At 49.7% G+C, this 26862-nt stretch overlaps 1 protein-coding gene across 3 annotated transcripts in view; it reads left to right on the top strand.

The window, feature by feature from the left end:
* Window positions 1–26862, top strand: part of Eya2 (EYA transcriptional coactivator and phosphatase 2) — a 156627-nt gene that overhangs the window by 109280 nt on the left and 20485 nt on the right. For all 3 annotated transcript variants that reach the window (XM_041670428.1, XM_041670429.1, XM_041670427.1), the window contains 2 exons: window positions 4628–4770; window positions 9801–9884. In XM_041670428.1, the coding sequence (XP_041526362.1) occupies window positions 4628–4770; window positions 9801–9884 (227 nt within the window). The remainder of the gene's footprint in view (window positions 1–4627; window positions 4771–9800; window positions 9885–26862) is intronic.

Raw genomic sequence — 26862 nt, 5'->3', positions numbered from 1 at the left:
TTGGTGACTGCAGACTCATAACTGAGCATGAGAGACATTGAAGATTTCTGTGACAACCTCTCCCCCCACCCTCCAAAAAGAAACAAACAGTCCAGACAGGAACATTGCAGAAAGCCATGATAAAGATGCTGATGTTGATAGAGGGGGATGGAGGTGGGGAAGGACTCAGATTTCTTTAAGCAGCTGGCCAATGAGAGTTTGACCACGCTCCAGCAAGCATATGAGCAACACAAATTGGACTGGGTTTTTGTGTGGCCTTTTGTGGGGGTGGTGGCACAGGGTGGGAGAGTGGACCTGGGAGGAATGGGAAGCAAGTATGATCAGGATGTATTGTATGAAATTCCCAAATAATTAATAAAAAATGTTATGTTGAGGAAAAAATAAAGAAGAAAGGGGATAACAAAAAGAACATCTCTTTTTTAATTTTTAAAAAATATATTTATTTTTATTTTGTGCATACAAATGTTTGTCTGCCTTTAGATGTATGTGTGCAGTACCCATGGAGGCCAGAAGAGGGCATGAGATTCCCTGTAACTGGAATTACAGACGGTCGTGAGCACCATGTGGTGTTGGGAATTGAACCCAGGTCCTCTGGAAGAGCAGCCAGTGCTCTTGACCACCGAGCCATCCCTCCAGCCTCAAGAGTTCTTCTATCTTAAGAAACTCACAAAAAGCCGGGCGTTGGTAGCGCATGTCTTTAATCCCAGCACTGGGGAGGCAGAGGCAGGCGGATCTCTGTGAGTTTGAGGCCCACCTGGTCTACAAGAGCTAGTGCCAGGACAGGAACCAAAAGCTACGGAGAAACCCTGTCTCAAAAAATCCAAAAAAAAAAAAAAAACAAAGAAACTCACAAAAGAGACAAATTAACCCCGAATAAGCAGAGATACAGAAATAAGAAACCAGAGGGGAAATCAATGGAAGTTGAAAACAGAATTGGTGGGGGCGGGTAAATGGCCACAAAGTAGAGAGGTGACCTCACCGTGACTGTACCTGAGTTAACAACTTAGATCAAATGTGGGTTCCATGAGAGGTGGAAACTCCCCAACTAACACAAGAAGAAAGCAGTTCCCCACACAGGCGTGTACCCAGTGAACAAACGAGTATTTTTCCTATTGTTGTTTTTGAGGACCAAAAAGCACAGCTGGGGGTGTGACTCTGTAAAGTATTTGACTGGACCGCATGAAGCGCCGGGTTCCATCCACATAAAACCAGGCGTAGTGGTACGCAGCTGTAATCTCAGTACTGGGCAGCAGGAGGCTGGAGGATCAGGAGTTCAGAATCACCCTTGGCTACTTAGTGAAGTAGCTCCAGCTTGGCCTACGCGAGACCCCGTCTCAAAGGAAAACGGGAACCACAAAGAAAACACCAGAGCCAGATGGCTTTGTTGGCTAATTCTACCGAAAGTTTCAGTAAGAACTACTGATTCTACACAAATTTCTAAAAAAATTCAAAAAAAAAAATTCAAGCCACACTTCCTGAGGGCTTCCAAAGCTGGATGCTGAAACTGGACAAACACATGAAAACAAACACAAACAACAACAACAACAACAAAAACCCAGGCCCCACACACTTCATAAACAGAGATACTTCTAAATAAAACCATTAGTAAACCAAACCTAAACTTTTATGGATTGGAGTTTTATCCAAAGGATGCAGATTAGCTCACATCTGAATTCAGTTGATATAATTTACAATACTTGCAAGTTGAAGGTGCAGGAGTGCTTAACGCTTCCAAACCTGCAAACCGGGCAGGCGAGTGAGAGAGCGCTTCACCTCAGCTCCAGCTGGTGCCTGAATATCCTTTCATCCCCAGATGGAAGTCAGCTGTCAACCCCCTCATCTTCAGTGGGGCGGTGCTTGGAGGTGGAGCTTTAGGAGGTGACTGAGTCCTGAGGATGGAGCCCTTAGGAATGACTCTGTAAGAGCAGGAAAGAGGGCAGATCTCTCTCCTGTGGAAGATAGGGCAAAAACCTACCCATTGACAAGCCCAGAGACTTCACCAGGAACAGGACCAGCTGGTGCTTTAACCTTGAACTTCCCAGCCTCTGGAAAGTTGGACCTGGAGTCAAGAGGGCGGGCACACTTTTCTTGCAGATGACCCGAGTTCAGTTCCCAATACCCATTTTGGGTGATTTACAACTACCTCAAATTCAAGCTCCATGGATCTGACGCCCCCTTCTGGTCTTCAAGGGAACCTGCACTCATGTGCACATACATAACCCATACACACACACAATTTTTTAATTTTTTTAAAGAATATGCTTGTATTATTCAAATCACCCCATCAGTGCTAATTTTGCTTTAACAGATCAAACCAAAGCTGCACAGCTTCAAAAGATCTACAGACACCCACAAGACAATATTACAACAAAGATGTCTACTGATTTTCAGTAGTGGGGAGCAAAGCTTGGGCCTTGAGCATGCTAAGCGAGTGTTCTACCACTGAGCTACAGCCCCAGCCATCTTTTAACCTTTTTATTGAGAACAAGTCTCACTACATTGCTAACCTTGAACTCACGCTGTAGCTCAAGGCAGTCTTGAACTTTTGATCCTCCTGCCTCAGCTTCCCAAGTAGCTGAGATTACACCTGTACCCTGAGGACCAGCTCAAACGTCCACTCTTACTACTTCAATCAAGCATCTGAGCTGAGAAGAAATTATTCCTTCTGAAGAAAGTTGTTTCTGAGTCTGTGCCGGGAGTGTCCAGGGCTGTGCCCAAAAATGCTGGCTGGTGGGGAAATGCCCGGCACCCTGACATATCACATCATGGCTTCTTTTCCGGTTGTGTCCCTTAGTCTGCTAAGAAACTTAATAAACATTAAATTAAATAAAGTCCCTTGGGTGGTTTTAGTTTTTGTTTTTTGGGGAGTTTGAGGGGGTTGTTTGTTTGGCTTGATTTGGTTTTTCGAGACAGGGTTTCTCTGTATATCAGTTCTGGCTGTCCTGGAACTTGCTTAGTAGACCAGGCTGGTCTTGAACTCACTGAGATCTGCCTGCCTCTGCCTTCCAAGAGCTGGGGTTAAAAGCATGCGCCACCACCGCCTGGTGTCCCCTGGGTTTTGCAGGAAAATAGTCCTTCCAGGATAGGAGAAAGAACTCAGCCCATTCCTAAAGACTTTTAGAAAAGGCCGAGCCTCCCTCCTACCTGAGAGCCGGAGGAGAGCTGGTGTCTGCAGGACACAGTTAGAAGCTAAAACCAGCAGTTGAGGAGTGAGGAAATGGGATAGGGTGTTCTCTGAGGGCTCAAGAGGGTTTGCAGTTCTGATGCTATACTCACAAGAACAGGCCCAAATCTTGTCTTTAATTTGTAGGGACTCCAGGCAGGTTCAACCCCCTCACAAAGCCAAACTTACCCATGTGTCTCTGGGGCCTCTATTGAAACCAGATCTATGACACCATGTTTTTACTTTGCCATGATCCAATCCCAGAGTCTGGCTAACTTTATAAAGGAGTGAAGTTCATCTAACCCACAGTTCTGGGGGAGACCCAGGACCTTTCTGAGTGTATCCCCAGTTAATCTGAGGACCTCCCCAAAGTTCCACCTCTGAAAAGTCCCATCATCACCTCTCTGGGGCTCAAGCCCCCAAAGCAAAGTGCTGAGAGTTTATCTCCCCATGGGCAAGCATTTTCATCCTGTCTGCCTAGGAGTCTTCAAGTCATCATCATGGGCCATCGCTGTAGTCAGAGCTGCCCTCCTTGGCTTCTTCCAGACCTTTGAGCAGATACTCCCTCAGTCAGGAAGCCTCCCCTACAGACCTCTGATGTGACACCCCTTCTACCACCCATTACTCTGCATACATCTGTATGTAGAAACTAGATGACAGTCTCAGGTGTTGTCATCCTCCACCTCCCTTGAGACAAAGTCTCTCATTGGCCTGGAGCTCACTAAGTAAGCCAGAGTAGCTGGCCAGCCAGCTCTGAGGCTCTACCAATCTCTGTCTCCCCGACACTGGGATCACCCTCTGGAATCAAACTTGGATCCTTGTGCCTACACAGCAGATGCTCTACCAGTTGAGTTGTGCAACCCCCCCCCCAGCCTTTGCTGGAGGTTTTTGAGCGTTTGAGCCTCTAGACAGGGCCCAGACCCTGAAACAGAGCCTGCCTCATAGATATCTATTGACTGGGAGAAGGTCGTGAATGGTACAGGTGGCTGTAGTTGGAATTTTCTGTCCTGCCAGCCAGCTCCCAAATAACCACATAGAGACTTCATATTAATTATAAAAGTTCAGCCTTTCAATTTAAATTAGCCCATTTCTATTCATCTATGTATGGCCACATGGCTTGTGACTTTACCTGTCCTCTAGAATGTCTTGCTCCCTCTGTCTCCTGGTGACCTCACCTTCTTTCTTCCCCATGCTTTCTTGTCCACAGGTCCTCCCTGACCTCTACCTGCCCTGCTATTGACCATTCAGTCCTTTATTAGACCAATGAGAGCAAGTGTACAAAGGCTGTTTGTTCTATAGCAGATGGCAGTGCCCAGCAGTTTAATCTTGTGATCTTGACTTCTGGTGCTTTCTCCATGGCATCCTGGCTGGGGGTTATGTGGTGATGGGGCTGGTGTGATATTTTCCAGGAAGAGATACCTGGCCAGGTTTCTGACCTGTGTATCTTCCCCTGTCGTTCCCCAGGTGACTACAACACACACAACGGGCCCTCCACTCCAGCCAAAGAGGGTGACACAGACAGGCCCCATCGAGCCTCAGATGGGAAGCTACGTGGCCGATCAAAGAGGAGTAGTGACCCTTCCCCAGCAGGGGACAATGAGATCGAGGTAACCAGGGGGTGTTTAATGGAGTAGAAATCACGGCTGAGGGCTGGGGCTCTCCAAGTCTTTGGTCCATTGCACTTTGTAAGCACAACCCAGTGACAGCGGAACTACCCCGAAGAAATCCGTTGACTGCATTGAATCCTGCTGGGGCACTGATCTGGAGACGGACAGATTGAGAGTCAGCATGGACCATGCTTCTCATATCTCAGTAGCATCCAAGTCCCCTGGGGGACTGGGGGACCCCCTCCCCCAGAGGCTCCAATTCCATAGGTCCTGAGCAAGACAGAGAGGTGGCATGTGAAGCAAGCCCCTTAGCCTGCTGAACCCTAGAGGGGGCTCACCCTGAAAGCCCCTGGTAAGGAAGATGATGGACAGGGTCTTCGACTGGAGTACAGTGATGGGGACACTTTGGAAAGACAGGTGCCAGGTCCCATCCCAGACCAAGTGACCACAGGTGTGGGCAGTTTAGGATGCCTGGCTTGTCCCAACCTGGGGCAGGCCCAAGGTCTACATCCTCAATGTGGCCCTAGCAGCTCAGGCAAGGAGGTCCCCATCCTGGGCACAGAAGCACCTGCAGAGCAGGGAGAGACCTTTGCCCTCTTGCCGTACACCGGTCGTAGCCCACACTGCCTGATGTGGGGGCTCCAGGTCCCGGTGGTTCCAGTGTGCAGCCAGAGAGGAAGAGGCTGATCTGAAGAGCACACTGACATTTGGCAGATGTGGAAATCTTCCTCGAACCAGCCTGCATGGGGGAGGAAGACAATGGGGACAGCAACCTCATGAATGCCCTTGAGACAGACCCAAGGGACCACTGTGTGTGTGCTCAGGGATGAAAGCAAGCCAGTGCAAGGGTCTACGCTGCTCTGTTTGTTAGCTGTCTTATGCCTTAGGACTCGAGCAGCATTAGCAAAGATGAGGTCTGTGCCCAGCACGACAAACACATCACGGTACCGCTGTCCACCTGCCTGGGCCCCTCACAGGACAGTCACACACTCAGATCCTGAGAGCCATTGTCACTCCTTGAAATCATTGTGACTTGACTGGGCATGGTGGCACACGCCTTTAATCCCAGCACTCCCAGAGTCAGAGGCAAGTGGATCTCTGTGAGTTTGAGCACAGCCTGGTCTACAGAGTGAGTTCCAGGACAGCTAGTGCTGTTACACAGAGAAACCCTGTCTTGAAAAACTCAAAACAAAACAACTTAAAAACCCATGTGACTGACCCTGCTTTCCCCTCCCATCAGGCTGCTAGAAATTCATTACTGAGCTCTGCCCCGGCTCCCAGAAACATATGAGTCTTAGGGTTTGTGTGGTCTCGGGACACAGAAGCACAGGCACTGCCCCCTCAGCTTGGATATGGAAGCCCGTGAGCCCAGTGAGAGGACAGCTGCTTGCTTGTTGCCATACTGTGCGCCAGCCATGGAAATCGCTGTTGGTCTTAAGGACACAGGGCACCAGCTGCCAGTCTTTGGTGGTAAAAAACAAAAACCACAGAACCTACAGGAAAGGAAGGAAAGGGAGAAGAGGTTGTAACAACCAAGTGGAGCCTGGAGGGATGGTTCAGACGGTAAAAAGCTTGTCACTCAAGGACTTGAGTTTGACCCCCCCCACCCCCGTGTAAGAAACTCAAGGACTTGAGTTTGAACCCCCCATGTAAGAAGCCAGACTGGAGGGCTGGTAGGCTCTGGTTTGGGGTGGGGGAGAGACAATAGAAACAGGTGGATCCCTGGAGTTTGGTGGCCAGATATTCTAGCCAGTGATCTCCAGAATTCAAGGAGAGGCCCTATCTGAAAAGATAAAGTGGAGAAACAATCAAAGAAGACGTTGGACTTTGATAACCAGCCGCCACATGCGTGAACACACATCTGCATGCACAAGCACACACACACACATACACACACACACACACAGAACCAAGGATTAAAGAAATGCAAACCAGGGTCTAGGGATGTGGCTCAGTAGTTAGGAGCTCTGGCTGCTCTTCCAAAGGACCTAGGTTCAATTCCCAGCAACCACATGGCAGCTCACAACTGTCTGTAACTCCAGTTCCAGGGGATCTAACACCTTCATATAGGCATATATGCCAGCAAAACTAGCAAGGCACATGAAATAAAGATAAATTTTAAAACAGAAAGGAAGGAAGAAGGGAGGGATGGGGGGAGGGAGAGAGGTGGGGGGGGGGGGAACCCAGGGAACTACCAGAGGACTTTCAGGTGCTGTCCTACCAAAGAACAGACTGTCTGAAAACACAGCACCACTTGACCCAAGGTCAGACTCAAGGCCCAGCTTAAGTATGTCCCTTTATTGACACCCTATGGGGTGGGGAGTGAGGATGCCCATATCAGAATACCTGGGGGGATCTAGGCCAGGAGCGCCCACTACTGAAGTACCTGGTACCACCTGTCCCGTTGGCGCAGTTTAAGGGTGGCTTATGGTTTTGCTGTTCCATCGTGGGAAGCATTGTCCTTGTGAACTTTACTCTTATCCTTTCTGTTAGCCATCTACAAACTTTATGCCCTCTAGAAGGGAGAGTTTCCGCTGAAGAAAGGACTGACCTCAGTCTGGGGCATTCTGTCCTCCCCTCTCTCAGTCCCCACCCCCCTTTACTTTGAGATGGGCTCTCACTGTGTTGTCCAGGATGGTCTCAAAGTCCCGAACTCAAGGTATCCTCCTCTGTCAGCCTCCCAAATAGTTTTGGGTCTAAAGGAATGCCTGTGTAGCCCAGGCTGGCCAGTGATCCTCCTGCCTCAACTTCCAAGTGCGTGTACAATACTCTGCTTCTATTCTTTTTTGAACGAGGTCGGGCTTGAGACAGGGCCTTGCTGCTTAGCCCAGGCTGACCTCAAGCTCCAACTCCTCCCACCTGCCTCAGCCTCCCTGGTGCTGCGATTACAGGCAAGTACCACTGTAACCAGCTTCCCCTCCATCTTAAATCTGCCCCTTCTCACTGGACTGACATCCTTACACTTTCTTCAGTGGGGTTTGGGTCTTTTCAGAGAGGCTTCTGCTGCTGTCTGTGGCCTGCCTCCCTCCTTCATGTCTCCACCAGCTTGGAAGTGCACAGAGCAACCCAGGCATTAGTATTCCTTCTAGAGAGCTCTGCGGTCACCTGCTGTGGCTTCCACTCTTGATGGGAGCATTGGGAGTGGAGAGACATTCTTCCATGGCACTGAAGAGGGGGTGGGGGGTTGAGGCATGGAAGTGGGGGCTCACAAGGCAATATTATTCTGGAAACACCTGGCTCTCCATCCTGAAGTACCAGCGTGTGAGACTAGGCACCAAGGTGTGAGCAGTGCTTTGCTTCTGAGTTTAATGTCAGCAGGCGCGCTCACACCTCCTAAGTCTTTGACAGTTTCATACATGACAGAACCGGGAGGGAAACCTCTGTTGAAGTGGCAGTTCTGAGGTGTGGTAGCTGGAGCCCCTGAGCTTCGGGTGCCAGGAACCAGCTTGAGCTGGCTGACATGTAAAAGGAGAATTTTTTTTTTGAAGAATGTAGAACCCTCTTAGAACTCAAGGGCAGTGGACAGTGGGACAGTGGAGCATCAGAGAGGTGATAGGAGATGGGACAGGGAAACCGGCTTGGGCCTCCCTCCTCTTTGTGAAGGAGCTAAAAGCTCCATTCTGTGCCTTTTTAATGGCCCTCCCCCATACATTGTTTTCCAAGGAGAATTCTGTACCCAGAGAAAATATAAGTAATAGATTTGTTAGAATTTGGGAAAGTTACTCTCCACACATCCCTTCAAAGACGTGACTTAAGGACTCACTGAGGTAAAAACAAGACAGAGAATCGAGAAACAGACAGACTTAGAGTTCAGGAACAGTGGGTCCAGTTCAGGAATGCGTGGGATGGAACTCTGAGAATGCTGCTCTCGGGGATCCCAGGGGTGATCCAGTCCACACTGCCCCATCCCATCCCTGAAGACGCTATGGACAAGGGCTGTGACTAAATTTGACATTAAAGTGAAGGCACACTACCACAGAAAGAGAAAATCAAAGCAACGAGGAAACTCCGGCAATGGCCGCGAGTTCCACCGCAGGTGTGACTCAACCGGGAACACACCAAGATGATGTGAATCAGGTGATGCAGGGGAACGAGTGTGCTCTGAACGTGGATCGGGAGCTATGGGGTTGGATAGATATGTTCCTTGTCTCAACAGTGAACGATAATCAAGAACTGTAAATACCTAGTTATTCACATTTAAAATCAACTAATGAAGGCCCAGAGGATAGCACAGCCAGAAAAGGTGCTGACCAAGACTGATGTCATGAGTCGGACCCCTGGAACTGTATAAAGATAGGAGAGAGCTGACTCCACAAAGTTGTCCTCTGTCCAATACACACACACATACGCACACGCACATACATACACAGCGGCACACACACCTACACATACATCATTCATATACAATGATAGTCTTTTTCAAAATATCCACTTGTAGAAGATGCTTATAGTTATGAAACTAAACAAACAGACTGGTTTGTTCATACTAACAATGGAAAAGTAATTCAATGAAGATTGAGAACAGAGACAGGTGGGGACACCAGCATCCTCCTCTTGCCTGCTTGGTCCTCTGTCCAGGGAAGAAACGCAACAGTTGCATTTGTAAAAGTGGAAGATTCCAATGGCATCAAGAGAGATTGTCCAAGTCCATGAGGAAAGCTACCCCTGTGTTGTAGAATTGCAGAGTCAAATCTGCTGCAAACAGAAATAGCTAGAAGTAACCAGGCTTACATGAACAATGTCGAGCAAGTCCTAAGCTTTCCTCGAGTGTTAGTTTGGCCTAAGTGCCTCCCTTTTTGAGTTTTTATGTGAAGACTCTAAGTTCCAGCATGGGTGGGGCTGGTAGGAGTCCAGAAATTGGCCATGACAATACACTCAACACAGACAGGGCTCGGCGGCGGCTCAGGGCACAATGTGGGTCATCTGGTTTATGACTTAATGGTCTCAACACTTCTCCAAGAAGGTTGGGATCTGCAGACAGCAAGCCAGACGTAGGCGACTACATCTTCCCTTCTTCTTTTCCATCACAGCGGGTGTTCGTCTGGGACCTGGACGAGACAATCATCATTTTCCACTCCCTGCTCACGGGGACTTTTGCATCCAGATATGGGAAGGTAAGGATCCATTTTGTCTTTCTCTTTTTTTCTTAAAAAGAAATCACATTTACTTAGTTGCTTATTCTGTATGCACCTGTGTGCCTGAGTCTGGGTGCGAACACACCTGGCACTGTAAGGGTGTGAAGGCCAGAAGACAACTTGAGGAAGTCAGTTCTCACCTTCCACCCGTGAGTCCCAGAGAGTGAACTCTCATCGTCGGGCTTGGCAGCAGGAGCCTTTACCCACTCAGCCAACCTGATGGCCCCTTTACTTCTTTTCAAATGTGGCTGTGTGCCCAGGGTGCTTGTCCTGGGAATCATGGGGGCTGTTCTTGAGAAACATCAACCCAAAACTGCCCCTTTGGGTCCCAAGATTAACACTAGGAAGTGTTCCTTCAGTGTGTGAGAATTTCACCAGTTTCCTCTCTGCCATCTCACACGCATGACGTCATCCATGTCTATAATTACCAAAGTCCTTGGGGGTCTCCTTCCTTAAAGGGCAGTGGCACACCACAGCCAGACACATAGTAAGCTAGAAAATGGGGCAAAGGGCTCTCCTACTCCCCGGTTATCTGGAAGGTGACACAGACGTGTGGAGGCCAAAGGTTGACAGTGGGTATCTTCCTGTTTCTCTTCACAGTTTTTTGAGGTAGGGTCTCTCACTGAACCCAGAACTCACTGATTTGATAAGATTAGCTGGCCTGTAAGCCCTGGGACCACACTCTGGGGTTTTAGGTGCACAGGTGTTGGGCATCTGGACTCGAGTCCTTATGCTTATGTGGAAGCATTTTACTGACTGAGCCGTCTCCACAGCCTGCTGTGGGCTTACAGACCACAGCTGAGCCATCTCTTCAGGGTGATTTGTAGGGGTTGAGTGTGGTACCTAAGAGGAAAACATAGTGGCCATCTACTCAGAGGTGAGACCCCAGGGGCAGCTGCTTCCAGTATGGGTGGAGAAGGGGACTCACCAGGCCTGGGAAACCCTTTTCTTTCTGCTTAGTGTGCTGGACTTGACATCACCTCATGGCTTTCCCAGCTGCTTGCGGTTTTTATGGAGGCTATAACAAGCTGGAGGTGTGATTAACAGGGTAGATTTATTGTCTGCCACAATGCAGTGCCGGATATAAAAATGGTGTCGGGGGCGCAGAAACCTCTTGCCCATAGACACGCCGTTAATATGTGTGGCAGGTACAGCGGCGTGCATTTCCAGGCTCTCTGAAGCCTAGGCGGGTGCCAGCAACAAGAGCGGCTGCAGACATTAGTGGGCTCCGCAGCCACAGCAAACACATGCCATCCCCTAGGGCCAACTAACAGGTACACTCTCCCCAGGGCTATTGTGTGTCACTCACCGAGGCTGTTTTGTGGGTGTCCATCTACTCGGTGCAGTGTCCACACACACACACACACAGGCACACACTGGATGTACATTGGGTGAGATTCTGTGAGCCCAGGAGAAACTGTCCTTCCTATATGTGTCCCCTCGGTATCTTAAGCTACACTGGGAGGCCCCTCCAGGAAAGGACCCACCTTGCACTCCATTCTGGGTCCCATGGCCTTGGCCAACTCACCGCCTTCAGCGGGGCCTCCTAGCTGATCCCCCAACCTCTGCTTTCCCACCCACTTGTCTCAGCCCCCCAAGCAGCTGTGAGGGCAGATGTGTGCCACCATGCCCAGTTAATGTCATTTTCCTCAAGGGCCCTTTCCCAGCCATTTCCATCCATGCATCGCTCCCTAGAAAAGCACTCTGTGCTTCCACCGTAATTCTGCACCTCATGCATGCGCACTCTGTGCTTCCACCGTAATTCTGCACCTCATGCATGCGCACTCTGTGCTTCCACCGTAATTCTGCACCTCATGCATGCGCACTCTGTGCTTCCACCGTAATTCTGCACCTCATGCATGCGCACTCTGTGCTTCCACCGCAATTCTGCACCTCATGCATGCGCTCTCTGTGCTTCCACCGCAATTCTGCACCTCATGCATGCGCATTCTGTGCTTCCACCGCAATTCTGCACCTCATGCATGCGCACTTTGTGGACACAGGACTCTGAGGACAAGGGACTATGAACACTTCTCATCTTCCCAACCCAGCATGCTTCAGGGGACAGGCTTGCTCAGTGAGCATTTGTTGAATGAGTGCATCGTAGTGATGCCCTAGGATGCCTGACCTCTGGGGACCAGAACTTCCATTTCTGTCTTGTTCGTTGCTTCATACACAGTCACAGAACATAGCCTCCCACTTAGCAGGCATCAAGTAATTGTTTACAGGAAGAAGGGAGGGAGGGAAGGAGAGAGAAGAAAAGGAAGGAAGATAGTGTCAAAACAGAAATTCCTAACTGGTGGCCACTAGCCAAATTCAGCCTGCAGATATTTTTGTTTGGCCTCTGGAGTATTTTTTTTTAATGTGAATTTATCGCCAACATTTAAAAATCAGACGATTGCACAAACCAGAACAATCCAGATTTCCAGCCCTTTTTGAAAAATGAGGGAATCTGGCAAGCCGGCAGTCCCCTGTGACAGCAATCAACAGGAACCCAGCAGTGCTGCCTTTAGGGACGCGTGTTCTCCAGGCCCATGGCCCTGCCTGCCCTGCCTCTCCCAGCAATGAGGCTCTCTTGTCCCTTGGATACCTGAGTTTCAATGCCCTAGGACTACCAGGCTGTAGCTGGAAGGAACCCCAAAGCTACCATGTGCAATCAGTCTCCATCATCTGAAGGGGAAACTAAAACTCAGAGGAAGTAAGATCACCCAAGAAAGAGGTCGGAAGTAAGATCACCCAAGAAAGAGGTCGGAAGTAAGATCACCCAAGAAAGAGGTCGGACCCAGGCCCGGGCTCATCTGCCTTCTTGTGTAATCTCTGGATGTCCTCATTCCTCTTCTAGAACCTTCCACTCCCTCCCCAGCACCCTATAAGTTAAAAATGATGGTTTTTATTTGCTAAGTCTGTGGACCTGAATTTAAGAACCTTGAAATAGCAAGGTGACTGCTAATTTCTCATATGCAAGCACGCACACATGTGCACGAGCACATGCACGCACATACACACACTCATGCACGCATGCACCACACAGTCCAGGCAAAAGCGGCTCAAGCTGGACCAGCCCCAGGGGGGAGGGGAGCTCCTCCAGGCTTGCTCTCTACCATCCCAGGAACGTTGCTCTCCTTGCCAAGGTTATCCACAGCTTTCCTCAGGTCTTCATTCCAGCCAAGAAGAGGAAACCTGAAGAGAAAAGCCTTTCCTTATTTTTTCTTTTCTTTTGTTGTTGTTATCAGTGTTAAATTTGATGTGAACATACATTTTGCTTGAATGTGTGTCTGTGTGCCACGCACATACCATGGAGGCCAGAAGAGGGTGTTGACTATCCCGGAGTTAGATATAGTTGTGAACTACAGTGTGCGGGCTGGGAATTGAACCCAGGTCCTCTGCAAGAGCAGCCAGTGCTCTTAACTGCTGAGCCATCTCTCCAGCCTCTTTTCTTTCATCCCTCTCTTTTAAGGGCCAGACCCAGAAGTTACACATATCACTTCTGTTCACATCCCATTGGCCGAAACCAATGTTGTCACATGACCACACCTAGCTGCAAGGGAGTCAGGTCAAAATGGTCTTTCTCTGAGGCAATCACATGCCCAGGTAAGATGCAGAGGTTCTATTGCTCTGAGGAGGAGAAAGGAGGAAGAGACAGTGAAAGACAACTGGCAGTTTCTAACCCAAAGTACTGCCCAGCATACAATTATTTCTTTCTATGGGACAACTGGATTTGTGCATCTGAACTCTAGAGAGAAGTCCAAGCTACAACTCTAAGCCAGAAGTCAGAGAAGTGGGAACAGTGAACATGGCCATAGCCTTGAGCCCATTTTGCAGACAGAGTAACCAGGACCCAGGAGGCAATGCAGTTGGGATATTTATAACAACTAGCACCCAAGGCCTCCACTTCTGGCCTGCTGTTCTTTCTCTGTGCTTCCCCAGCTGTAGTCATAGTACCTAGTCCTACCAGCTGAGAGCAAGCGGAACTTTAGGTCTGAAGCCTTCGTAAGTGTGCCACGTGGGAACTGATGAATTCACGGTACCTGAACCACCCAGGGATTACTGAGATCCGGGTCCGGCTGGATCCGGGAGCAGCATCCTCTGCTCGCCCTCAGCCAGCGTCTCCGCAGAGTGATGGATTCCCTCTTGGAAATCCTACCTGAAAAGGAGTTCCTGCTTCCTGAATTCGAGCACAAACAACTCTTGCTCCACACCGGCTCCCCGCCCATCTGCACTTCCGCTTGCCCAGGCTAGACCCAGAGCCCATTGCTGGTATGGAAGAAATGGAGAACAAACCATCCTATACTCCAACCAAACGAACTGAGTGGGAGAGGGCTGGGCCCCGCAAAGGAACCTGAAGTTACCCTTCCTGGAAAGGTGGAAGCCCTCAGGTACATGTGAATCAGGCATCCTTGCGGGCGACCCGTGCCTCACTCTGGTGAGCGTTGCACAGAAGCAGGACTCAGATCCGTCACAGCCCCGGCCAGAGAAGGGATCCCTGTTTACTTAGGGAACAGACACCAGAGCTAACCGATTAAGGAATGATTCAAAACAGGGTTTCTGTGTTTTAAAACAGAAACTGGGCTGCCTTCCTGATCCCAGTCAGGGAATGCTGAGTGCAGCTGTCACCTCCCACTTCTCTGCCAATCCCTCCTCCACAGGGCTCCGCCTCCACCCCCACCGCCCTGCAGTAGCTACCGCCCACATCTGTGGACTAATCAGCTGTGCCCCAGAGGTGACTGCCCCCTCCTCAGCTTCTTGCCCACTTTTCTCTGGACCCTGCTTTCCCTGCTGGGGTTAGAACACAGGTGGAAGATGTGGGAGCCTTTGCGTGAGCCAGGGTGAGATCTGAGGAGAGGCATGTTAGCCGTCTTTCCTCCCACGCTCCCTCGGTGCTTCACCTCCCCGAAGCTCCATGCAGGGGTTGGGGGAGCTTCCCCCTGGGACCGTGGCTCCCCTGGCACTGCTGTTGATGACCACCTTTCCGAGATTCAGTGTGCCCGGTATACACAGCTCAATGCGTTAGTTTATCCCCGGAGTTGAAAGAGCAGAACCACTGTCTCGTTTTTAAAGTTTTGTTACATGTACTTAGTACGTGTGCACACATGTGTGTGCCATGGCATTCGTGTGGAGGTCAGGGGACAGCTTGCAGGAGTCGGTTCTCTCTCTCTCCTTCCACTGTGGGTTCCGGGGATCAAACTCAGGTGTGTTGGGGGGAGGGGTGACAAGCATTCGTATATAGGTTCATTTGGACCCATCCGTTCTGCTCCACTGTTCTGTGTCTGTCTCTATCCAGCACCACCCTGTTCTGTTTACATCACCTTTGCAGTCAGTTTTGAAATGGGAAGTTGACCTCCACCTTGACCTCTGTAACTGGCACCTCTATCAGCTACATTGTCTGTGGGTCCCACAGGACCTTTGTGCGTGCCGTCTCGTCTCTCAGGAGTCTCGTTCCCCAGTTCTCCTCGACGTTCTTCCTGTGCCTTATTCAGGAACCTTCCCAAATGTCCCCTCATCACGCGAGCCTTGCCGCCTCCTGTCATGGTTAGTGTCTGTCCCTCGCCCACCCAACAGCCATGGCGGTGTAATGTGAACTCTGTGACAGCAGTCCATGACAGAATTGTTGCTGGAGGCCACTGGCCCTGCCAGGTGTTTCCAGGTTCTTGATGCCTTAGTCAAAGACCTGAAAAGGCACAGATTGCACAGGTGGTAGGGGGACTTTTCAGGAGCAAAGCTTCCGGGCAGATGTGCCCTGTGCGCCTCAAGGGAGCAGCAGGCGGCTTAATCAGAACACTCAAGGGCCCCCAATATTGTCATGCCTTCCATTTCGGGGTCTAGGAGGAGGAGCTGGTAGCTAAGGGGTGTAGAGCCACAGGTTTTCTGCCTTGATTGACAGACTTGGATGATGTAAGCCTTCACTCACTGCGCATGCCCCTTCCCATCATGCATCTGACTTTAACCTTGTTATTCACCCAGTTCTGTACAGACTTAAGACAGTAAATAGGTGTTTGTCATAAAAGTTCACTCGGAGAATCGGGTGGGCTTTATTGCTCGCACCCCCAGAACTCGTTTGGGCCAGATCAGGTTCCTTTCTTTCACACTCAGACATGTTCTGAAATACATGTCCAGGGGAATACGCCAAAGGGGTGTTACCAGACCTGCAAGATGGCTCAGCAGGTAAAGGTGCTTGAAGACTTGAGTTCAGTTCCTGGAGCCCACACGGAAAGAGACCCAGCTCCTAAAATTTAACCTTTGACCTTCATAGAGATACTGTGGTATATGTGTGTCATAAACTCACAGACCCAATAACAACAAATTAAATCAGTTGTTTAAGGAGGGGAATTACCAAGTGGTTCGTAAGGAAGGGCTAACTAATTCTATTGTTTGGAGAGGAGTGTGTGTACAGAGCCCACCCAAGTCAGGTGGAGTCCCAGCTCGCTGAGTTATTCCCTATGCTTTGCCTGTGTGCCAAAACTTGAAACTTGACTATCAGCCAGATTTTAATACAACATTTGAAAAATTCAAATCAATACCAAAGCTCAATAATGAAAGAAAATCAACATTTGAATAAGAGTGAGGAGTTGTGATTTAGTCACGACCTGCACCATTGTGCAGAGAAATCGGCTTCCATTCAAGCCTGATTCCTCGGCCCCTGAGGCCCTTAAGTCTCCACAGGGCAGATTTACCAGTGTGACAACAGCAGGAACAGGCTTTAGAGAGAGTTCTGGACGGTTGTCTGTGGTGGAGAGGGGTGTTCACACATGTGTGTACATGTTGGAGCGTGCATGTCAAGGCCAGAGGAGGAGGTCAGGTGTCCTCCATCACTCTCTGCCTTTTTCCCTTGAGACAGGGTCTCTCACTGAACCTGGAGATAGGCTAGCAGCAAGCAAGCCCCAGAGATCCTCCTGTCTTCACCTCCCCACAGTGCTCGGTTTACGTGTGTGTGTGTGTGTGTGTGTGTGTGTGTGTGTGCGCGCGCGCCCATGCCCAGGTTTTTATGTGACTGCTGAGGTTCAGAACTCAAGTCCTCACGGGTGTGCGGTAAGCCCTCTTTACCCACCGTGCCTCCTCCACAGCCCCCGAATACACTCGTGTCTCTATTGTACAGATTTCATTAACTTTTTCCACTTGATCCAAAGTACAGAATATGTTTTATTAAGAATTTGGGGGGGGGTCGGTTTCCTTCCACCTTGGGCTGGACAGAAGCATTGTCCCAGCTGCAGCCTGGGGCTAAAACAGAGCCTGGCAGGCAGTGGGAGCCAGAAGTGTCTGCTGGGAACATGCGTGTTGATGAGGAAACCTCTATAGGGTCTGGAGCAGAAAAAGTTCTCAGCCCTCACCGCACTACATGGAGTGAGGACCTGGTGAGGGTTGATGTGGTCCTCACCCTCTCAGGGTGCCGCTGGGGTGTGTCCTGTTCTTGTCCACAGAGCTTTTCACGGTGAGGCTAGCCATGGTCATGGCCACCTCACTGCAGCCAGACTGTCCCTCTGGTGGGCTTAGCTCCTTCATGGGCCTCACAGGGACTTCAGTGCTCATGGAATGGGGAGGCCAGGGGTCCTCAGAACTCCCTCATCTTCAGTGAGTTTGAGCTTCGGGGAACCAGGCCAGGAACCAGTACTACTGACTGGTCCTTTATCCCCAAACTTCCGGTCTACTCTTTTGTGTGGGGGAAGCTGGAAGAGCAGAGGGGACTCACAGGGTCACCCACACTCTACCATGTCATCGTGGGAGGAAGCAGCAGGGCCTGTGGGTAAAACAGAAGCAGCTGGCATTGTTGCAGTACACCTCAGACTCAGCCCCATGGTGCCCGGAGTGTGCCACACAGGAGCCGGCATCCACAGTTCAGCTCCACAATTGCCCAGCCCCTCCTGGACCAGAGCCATAGCCCAAGCACTGAGGATATAGTGGGGAGCCAAGGCCAGGAAGAAGTTAAGTCTTTGAGGAGGAGAAGGAGGACAATAGATGAGATAAACCAGGAATACGGAGAAAAACCACAGTAGTGCACTTCTCTGGTCCCAGCACTAGGAGGCTGAGGCACTAATTTGAAGCCTGGGCTACATAGCCTGTATCAGAAAGAAAGGGAGAGGGAACAGAGAAGGAAAGGAAGCATAAAGAGGTAATGAGGAACAGGAACAGGGGCTTAAATCCAATTTTGGGAAAGGCAGCCTTACAGAGAAGCTGTATTTGAATATAAACCTAAAAGGAGGTAAGGAAATAGATGCCCGGTAGTAAAACATGGGACTAGCGTGTGCCAAGGTCCTGTGGTGAAAACCAGCAGAGGCCCATGAGGCTGGGGTAGGGCAGGAGTTGGAGACAGCAGCGTTGGCACTGACTTCCGCTGTGAAACGGGAGCTCTAGGGTTGGGAACAGGGGAAAACCCAGGCCACATTCTCTTTCTGAAGCCCTGGCTGCTCCCCAGAGAGGCATACTTGGAACTGGGGAGAGCCCCCTGAAGTGTGGGTTGCAGCCCAGCTGAAAGACACCGTGAGCCAGGCAGTGAGGGCACACAGCTTTAATCCCAGCACTGAGAAGGCAGAAGCAGGAGGGTCTCTTAGTGTGAGACCAGCCTGATCTACAAAGTGAGCTCCAGGACAGCCAGGGCTACACACAGAGAAAATGAAAAAGACACTGTTCACTTTCGGAGGTAGAGGGGAGAAGAAGAAGCATAGCAGGCTGGACCTATTTTGAAAGCAGAACTAACCACAGATAAAGACATGAAGCAGGAGCTGCGGAGATGGCTGCCATACAAGGGTGCTTTGTGATCAGGAGGTAGTGAGTTCAGTGCCCAAAACCCACAGTGACACACGTGTAATCCCAGTCATGCCTACACACACCCAAACATCCACCACACACACAAACATCCACCATACACACACATGCGAACATACATACATTCGCCACACACACACATACTCATACACACATACACCATGCACACACTACAGATTTTAAAAATAAAAAACGATCATGTTACTATTTTGACATTGCGAAGGTTCATATGAGAAGGGCCCAGCAGACAATTAGTTCATCCCGAGGCCCTTGGATTGGATCCCCGCCCCCACCCACCTCAAGACCCAGCTCTCTGTCCACAGCTGCCTCTCAGGCATCTAGATCTTTCCACTCTCTAACAAACACCAGCCAAAGTGCTTAAGGAGCGCTGTTTATTTTATTTCTTTAATGAGAAAACCTTCGCGTTCCTCCCGAGTTCAGCTGTGTTTATTTACTTTGTGCTGGGCTCAGGGCCTGCGACAGCCCGAGGTCTGACAGGCTGTGCAGCCCCAGCCCCAGTCCTTAGAACTCCATAACGCAGACTCTCAAAATAAATACTGCCTAATTCACTCGGCAGAGGTGGATTAAGTCAAGATGAATACAATTTAGAAAGGATTTGCCGAGGAAGTGGGAGATTTTGTTCCCCCACTGGGGTTGAGCTCACATCAGACTCTTTTCTCCACCTTCAGACTCTGGCAGCCAAAGCTATTTGGTGCTTGGGACGAAGGAAGAAACAGCTTGGATGGGTACTTTAGGACCCATGATTATTTTGTTCGTGGGACGAGGGGGTTAGGAGTAGCTTCCCTGGTCACTTCGCCCATCCTGCAAGGCACGGAAACACAGGCATCTGCTGTTTTGCTGGGGGTGAGCCAGGAGGGAGCCAGAGGAGCTTTGAAAGATGTCACACAGGTGAAGAATGACAGTCACGGGGCCTCCGGCAGGAGGCGTCACCCTTTGTCATCTTAATCCCTTCTAATAGAGGAGCCTAAATGATGAGGGCCTGTGCTTATGCGTCTTCTTGGCATTAAAGGATCCAATTCAACAGAAAATCGAGGTCTTGGTGACGGCTGGGGGTTATCTGGAAAGCGTCCATTACGGTCTCTCTTTAAAGCCACGGCTCGGAGAAGCTATCTCCTTGTGGAAACAGCTGTAGGTTGAGGGCACTGGGAGTTAAAGACTTCTCAAGGGCTGCCTACTCCCTCTGCCAGCCCTGTCCCTGCGCCCTGCCCACCTGCTGGAGGGGACCTGAGAGGAGAAGGAAGAAGGTTTCACCCACCTCTGAACACCTAAGAGAGCTCACTTGGGTTGGGGCAAGAAGTTCTTTTGTTCTCTAAATACAGGGGCTGTGCTCTCAATGGTCTTGGAAAGAAAGGCTTCAGTGTCCTGGAAACCGAAACAATGGCAGGGATTTTCCTTTTCAACTTGAGAGGGTGCCCCCTACGCCCCTACCCCCACCCCCACCCCCACAAGCGCCCACCTGTGCGTCATGCCATTTAGTCTCCAACAATGGGGGTTTCGAGCGTGTCCAAAGGTTGCTGGGATTTCTGGAGCCTCTGATGCTGAAGTGTGACTGGGCGAGCGACAGGTGGGCATCATCACTGTTGTTGGGGCTGACACTGTGTTGGGATGTGCCCCTCCCCATGCCAGCTTTCCATAACCCCTCCGAGTGTGTGGACTTTGGGGTCGAATTAATGGCAGGAGTCAGAGTCCAGGGGGGAAACCCCCACTAGGTCCTTATTCTAAGTAGGAACATACAGCTAAAGGATCCCTCTAAGGACACAACCGGGTCCCCAAACAGGACAGTCGAATGGTGAGGTGTAATTTGGTCACTAAGAGGGATGGAACAGTGTCACAGGAGACAATGTGAAAGAAGAGAGACGAGGTGGAGCCTGTGTCCAAGGAGCTGGGCTGTGAACTGGTGGTGACCTGGGGCAAAGGGCACTAAAGAACCAGTGTTTTGTGGGAATCTCGTTTTATTTCTCAGTGAAGAGAATTTGGGGAAGGAGATGGAGATGGTACTGCCCCTGAATTACATACTCCAGAGAAAAGCTGGGGGACTGGAGAGTCGGCTTAGTGCTTAAGAGCACTGACTGCTTTTGAAGAGAACCTGATTCCATTCCCAGCACCCATGTGGTGGCTCATGGAACTGTGTTCAGGGGACCTGATACCCTCTTGTGGCCTCCTTGGATACTGGGCAAATGTGATGCATAGACCTACATGTAGGCAAAGCACCTGTATTCAGTTAATTTTTCAAAGCTGTGCCAGACACAATGGAGTACAGAATCCTGTACCTGGTGAAGAGGTGAGGGTTGGGGGCAGGAGGATCAAGAGGAAAGCTGCCTCACTACATAATATTCTGTCTCAAAAATGTTTCTTTAGGATCTTGCTAAGGATGGAATCTGTGTATGTTCAACAAGCATTCTACAGCTGAGCTACATACACACATACATACATACATGCACATATATTATATACACACACATATGCATACATACACACACACACACACACACACACACACACACACACAGTGCCCCAGATTGTATGCTTTAAAATGAGAAAGGGAGAGGAAAAGGACAGAGGAATGAAGGACATACGAAAGGAAGGAGACAGTGGAGCTCACCTACAATCCCAACACCTGGGGGTAGAGGCAGAAAGGTCAGGAGTTCAAGGTAGGGTCAGCAAGAGCTGGCAGCAAGTGGAGGCTCTTGCCACCAAGCCTGGTGATTGAGTGTGACCTCAGGAATCCACAGATGGAAGGAGAGAACCGGCTCCAGAAGGTTGTCTTCTGCCCATCATGTGCAAACAGTGGCACACGTACTCACACACACACACACACACACACACTACACATACACACACACACTACACATACACACCACTAAGTGTTTAAAAACAGACAGAAGTTCAAAGTCATCCTCAGCTACATGGAAATGGCTCACAACAAGGGAGGTTTGGAGGAGCCTCTACATCGAGAAATGCTGAGTGCTTGAGGGTGTGCGTATGCTCAGGGGATCCTCTGGGAACCCTGTAGCCCGCCATGCCCTGTGTTTCTGCATAATAGGTACATACATTCCACAAAAGGGAATAGTGTCAGTCATGAGGAGAACACTCCAGATCCTGTGGTTGTCATGCAAGTGAAGGCTCTTGAAGCCTGCAGCTTTCCCAGCTCCCAGCCTGACTCCAAGGTCTTGTACTGTCCACTGTCTCCTTCTGTGGACCAAGTGTGCCCACCATTGTCTTTGTAAGCAAGGTCTGTTGGCACACAGCTGCTCCCATGTTTATATATATATTACCCGTGGTCGCTCCTGTGCTGCCCAGGAGGGTTGAGGAGTTATATTTGAGACCACACAGAACACGGAGTCTAGACTACCTGCTTTGTATAGAAAAAGCTGGTCTTCTTGTGGTCTAGAGTGTAGCTCTGGAACCAGATGGATCAAGTTCAGAACCAGCCTCATTCCCTAACTGTATCTCACAAGGTGCTTGGTCTCCTGTGCCTCAATTTCCACCCCTGGGATACAGTTGATATCAACAGCACTGACCTTCTGGGGTCGAGGTTGGAACGTGCACATTAACACATCACAGGTGTTTAGAAGGGGTCACCTCTGTGGCAGGCAGATCGTATAAAGTAAATGAATTCAGTGTCTTACAGGCTTGAGTCTTAAACCACATGTGCTGATGAACACCTGTGATCCCAGCGCTCACGAGGCTAAAGCAAGGAAGATTCAGATTCAAGGCCAGCCAGAAGCTGTATCAAAAAAAAAAAAAAAAAGGAAAGGAAAAAAGAGAAAAAGAAAAACCTGAATCTTAAGAATCAAATAGGCTCTCACAAGTACTCAACATGTTGGCTGTAATGGGACAATAACCATAGACAAGACACAAATCTTATGTGCGATATGTGTGGTTGTGTTTCAATAAAACTTTATTCATGGACAGAAAAGAAGTGGCTCCTTAGAAGCAGGCTGCTGGAACAAGGAGTCATGGTTCTGCCTGTAGTCCTTATACTAGGGAAATTGAGGCAGAGGAATCACTCCAGGTTGAAGGTCAATCTCAGATACATAGCAAAATCTCAAAATATAAAAAGTACCAGGTGGTGGTGGCGCACACCTTTAATCCCAGCACTCTGGAGGCAGAGGCAGGCGGGTCTCTGAGAGTTGGAGGTCTACAGAGCGAGTTTCAGAACAGCCAGAGCTGTTACATAGAGAAAAACCCTTTCTCAAGACAACCTTAACTGGTTGTGTCCAGTGCTGTGTCTGTGGAAGGGAGGCTGAAGGATTGCTGTTTGTGATGAGCAAAGAGAGAAACCACAGGGTGCTGGTAGGGACATGGGTAGAGCATCAAGCAGCTACTAGATACCATCGGTACCGACATGTTCAAAATAATTCTGTAGGTACCAGGCTCCAACACCGTCCATGCCTCTCCAGGCTCCAATGCCGTCCATGCCTCTCCACCCTGGACCACCCTACACCCGGCTCACATCAGGGTGATCGTCTCCCCCAGACGTTCAGATTTTTCCCTCTTCCATACAGGCAGCCGTGGGGTCCAGGGCAAACAAGATGGAGGCTGCTACCTCCTCTGTGTTTCTGACTTTGAATTTCTGGCCTCGGATAAGAGCAGAAAACGCGGAAGCTAGACGGTCTTGTGTTCTGTAAATGCAAACGATTTAAACAGGATAAGAAGAACCCATGTGCTTTGGGGCCACGTGATCCCCTCAGCGCGGAGACAGCTAAGACACCTCTTCCCTTCCTCTCGACCCTGATTGCATCCTGAGTCCTGAGCTGGCTCTTGCTGTCGCCGAGACAGAATCTAACCCCAGGTCTTTGGGGGACGCGCTTGTTCATACAGACAGACCATTTGTTGAGCCTTTCAGATCTCTCTCTCTCTCTCTTGTTCTCTGGAACCGCCAAGGAAACAAGTTTGAGGGCTTTTTGTTTGGGTTTGTTTTTCTTTACTGTTCAAACACGTGAATTGACCTGGTTTGGTTTGGTTTTTTTTTTTTTTTTTTTCACAACCATCATTTTCTTGTCTCCCTCTTTAAAAAAAAAAAAAAAGATTTTTCTTTTTTCTTTTTCTTTCTTTAACAAGCTGATCTGTTTTCCAGGCGTTTCCAAGTAATTAAACCCAATTAAAACCATTAAATTCTTGCTTTTAATGACAACTTCATTATTAAAGTCTAACCGCAAGGAGGAGGTTTAGCTGGCAGAGCCTTCCACTGTGTGCTAATCCGCCCCTAACCTCTGGCTGACACTCAGAGAGATAAACCCCACAGAATAGGCAAGCTGCTTTAATGAATAGCTTTAATTAGTACTTTTCTTCCTCGTGGCAGAGTAATTATTTGTTCTGCTTATAAACAGCTACTTGGCAGGGATGGTTAAAGGCTGGGTTGGTTTGGATGGTGTGATAGCTTCAATTGGTTTTGTGTATGCAGGTGGGATTTTTTTTTTTTTAAGAGGGGTCTTCATACCAAAGTAGGTGCTGAAGTATATCATCCTGAAGTTGGGGTTGTCAGGGTAATTGACACAGAAGAAGAAGCAAGGTGACCGCAGGCAGCGGGCTATGAGCCAACTTCAGAGTTGGCCTGACACCCACCCTGTGTAGGAAGCGTGGGCAAGCCCAGACAACACCACTCAGGGACATAAGCCTGGCTCCTGGGCAGCCTGGGTCCTGGCAGGAGAGGAAAGCCTGTGGTGGCGCCCTCCCTGTGCCCCAAAACCTTTGTCTGGATGGCACCTGAGGAAGGAAGAACCAAGTTCATATTATAGGTGTGGTCAGAGAGACCCAGGGTGCAGCCTAGCCAACCCCTATGACAGAGTACTTTTCTTGTGACCAGACTGTTGCTAATGGCCCACCTCTGGGAAGCGGGTGCTGTGGCTACTCAGTCAGGATGAGGGGCATGAAGTTAAGTGGGCGGCCCCAAATCACCTTCAGAAAACACAGGCAGGGTGCCAGTAGGCACCCAGGGTTCTCAGTGTCACTGTTTCTAACTGCCGTGTCTCACTTCCTCCTTGAGACACACAAGAGGCACCTCCTGCCTTGGTGGGTGGGAGATTTCCATATGGGGAGGCAGTGGTGGTGGCAGGGTCTCCTATAGCCCAGGCTGGCTTGGAACTCACTAGATAGTCAGAGATGACCTTGAATTTCTGAGCTTCCACCTCATTGGGATTACAAGATGGCACCACACTCTAGGTTTATCTGGTGTTGGGGATCAAACTCCAGGCTTTGGGCAACCTAAGCAAGCACTCTACCAGCTGAGCCCCAGCCCCAGACCTGGGTTTGTTTGTGGTTTTTTTTATTTTTGTTTCTAATGTAATTCAGTTTGTGCGTGAGCTAGAAAGCTAGTTTCGTTTCAGGGTTTTCCACTCTGTGACTCCAGACTTGGCTGCTAACGCTGCGAGCTGAGAACCGCACTTTTCCCCATCTAGAGGCCTTTAGAGTGGGGCTTCATCAGCTGGAGCGACTTGGCTTTTGGGGCCTGTTGGGCCAAGTCTGGAGACATCTGTGGCTGTCATCACTGGGGGAAAGAGGAGAAGTTGCTGTTGGCATTCGGGGGTGGAGATTAGAGACACAGATACCCAGGAAGGCCCCCTCTGGAAATACTGTTAGCCCTGGGCTGGGGGCTGGAGAGGAAGCTCCATGAGAAGTGAGTGTACCACGCAAGCGTGAAGACCTGAGCTTGGATCCTTGGCACCCACGTAAAGCCAGAAATGGCAGCACATATCTGTAACCCTAGCTCTGGGGAGGGGGCCAGGCAGTAGAGACAGGATCCCCAAGGCTCACTGTCCAGTCACCCTAACTGAAGCAATGAGCCCCAGGTTTAGTGAAAAACCCTGTTTCAAAACTAAGATGGTGAGTAATAGAGGAAGATGCCCCAGGTCAAATTCTGCCTTCCACACCTGCACGCCTGAACACATGCATGTACATGTATATACAGCACACATACATGTATGTACCATATACACATACACCATGCATACCGCCAACACACCTGCACACCTGAACACATGCATGTACGTGTATATACAGCACACATACATATGTACCATATACACACACACCATGCATACCACCCATACACCCACAAACACATCACACATGCTTATCACACGCACACATGCATACACACACACACACACACACACACACACACACAAAGCTAAGACAAAACCCCCTGGTTGAATTGCTGGAATACTCAGACTATGTATTCTCCAGGTACCTTGCAAACAAGCGACAGCAGTGTTGATGTGGCCATTTGTGGCCTGGGTAAGGTTCATTGGTGGATCACTTGCCTGGTACATACAGAGGCCTTGTATCCAGAAGCACAAGAAGAAAACTTAACCAGCCTATTGAAGTTGTTAACCATCCATCAGCAATCTTTCAGAAACACATCTAAAGAGCTGAAGGCCAGTGGATGAGTTCTGTGTGTGTGTGTGTGTGTGTGTGTGTGTGTGTGTGTGTGTAGTGTATGGTATGTCTGCATGTTTGCGTCCACGTGTGTGTGTGTGGTTGTGTGTGTGTTGTGTTATGCTGCGTGTGAGGTCAGAGAACAACTCTGTAGAGTTGGTTCTCTCCTTCTAGCCTTGTTTGAAGCCAAGAATCAAATTCAAGTTACCAGGCTAACACAGCAAATGGCTTTACCCATGAAGCCATTTTGTTGGCCCCCACTTAAATATTAAAAAGCAAACAACTCCTGTTTCAAAATAGGCATTTATCAAAAGAAACATGATCATTGCCCTCATTGTAGTAGAAGTAAAGTCTTTTGTTTTATGCTATCGCCTCTGCAAAGACATATTCAGGGAGTGGAGTGGTTATTTCCGGGGCTAAGCTAGCCGTGCGGGAGCCAGGTGGGACGAAAAGCAGGCCTGCTCACCTCCCTACTACAAGAAGCAGGTGGATCTCTGTGAGTCCCAGTGCCTGAGACATGTCACAGTGGGATCCACACACCCTAATAAATCTGCTGTGGGTGACTAGGCAGATGACTGCCATTCTGTGTAACATCCTGCCAGATCAGCCTCCCCCTGCCCCCGCAGCTGTGGTGGTGTATGGCTGGTGTATGTGTGTGAACCATGCATGTGCAGGCGCCCTCGGAAGACAGGAGACTCAAATCTCCTGTAGCCAGACCCGCAGGTGATTGTGAGCCACCTGACATGGACGGGCAGCAGGTAGTGTGGCCACTGAGCCGACATCTCCCTAGCCCCAGGAA

Source organism: Microtus oregoni, unplaced genomic scaffold, assembly GCF_018167655.1.
Source record: "Microtus oregoni isolate MIOR12 unplaced genomic scaffold, Mior012 000020F_ref0000438, whole genome shotgun sequence".
In the NCBI taxonomy this organism is placed as follows: domain Eukaryota; kingdom Metazoa; phylum Chordata; class Mammalia; order Rodentia; family Cricetidae; genus Microtus; species Microtus oregoni.
This window is presented reverse-complemented; position numbering and strand designations above follow the sequence as displayed.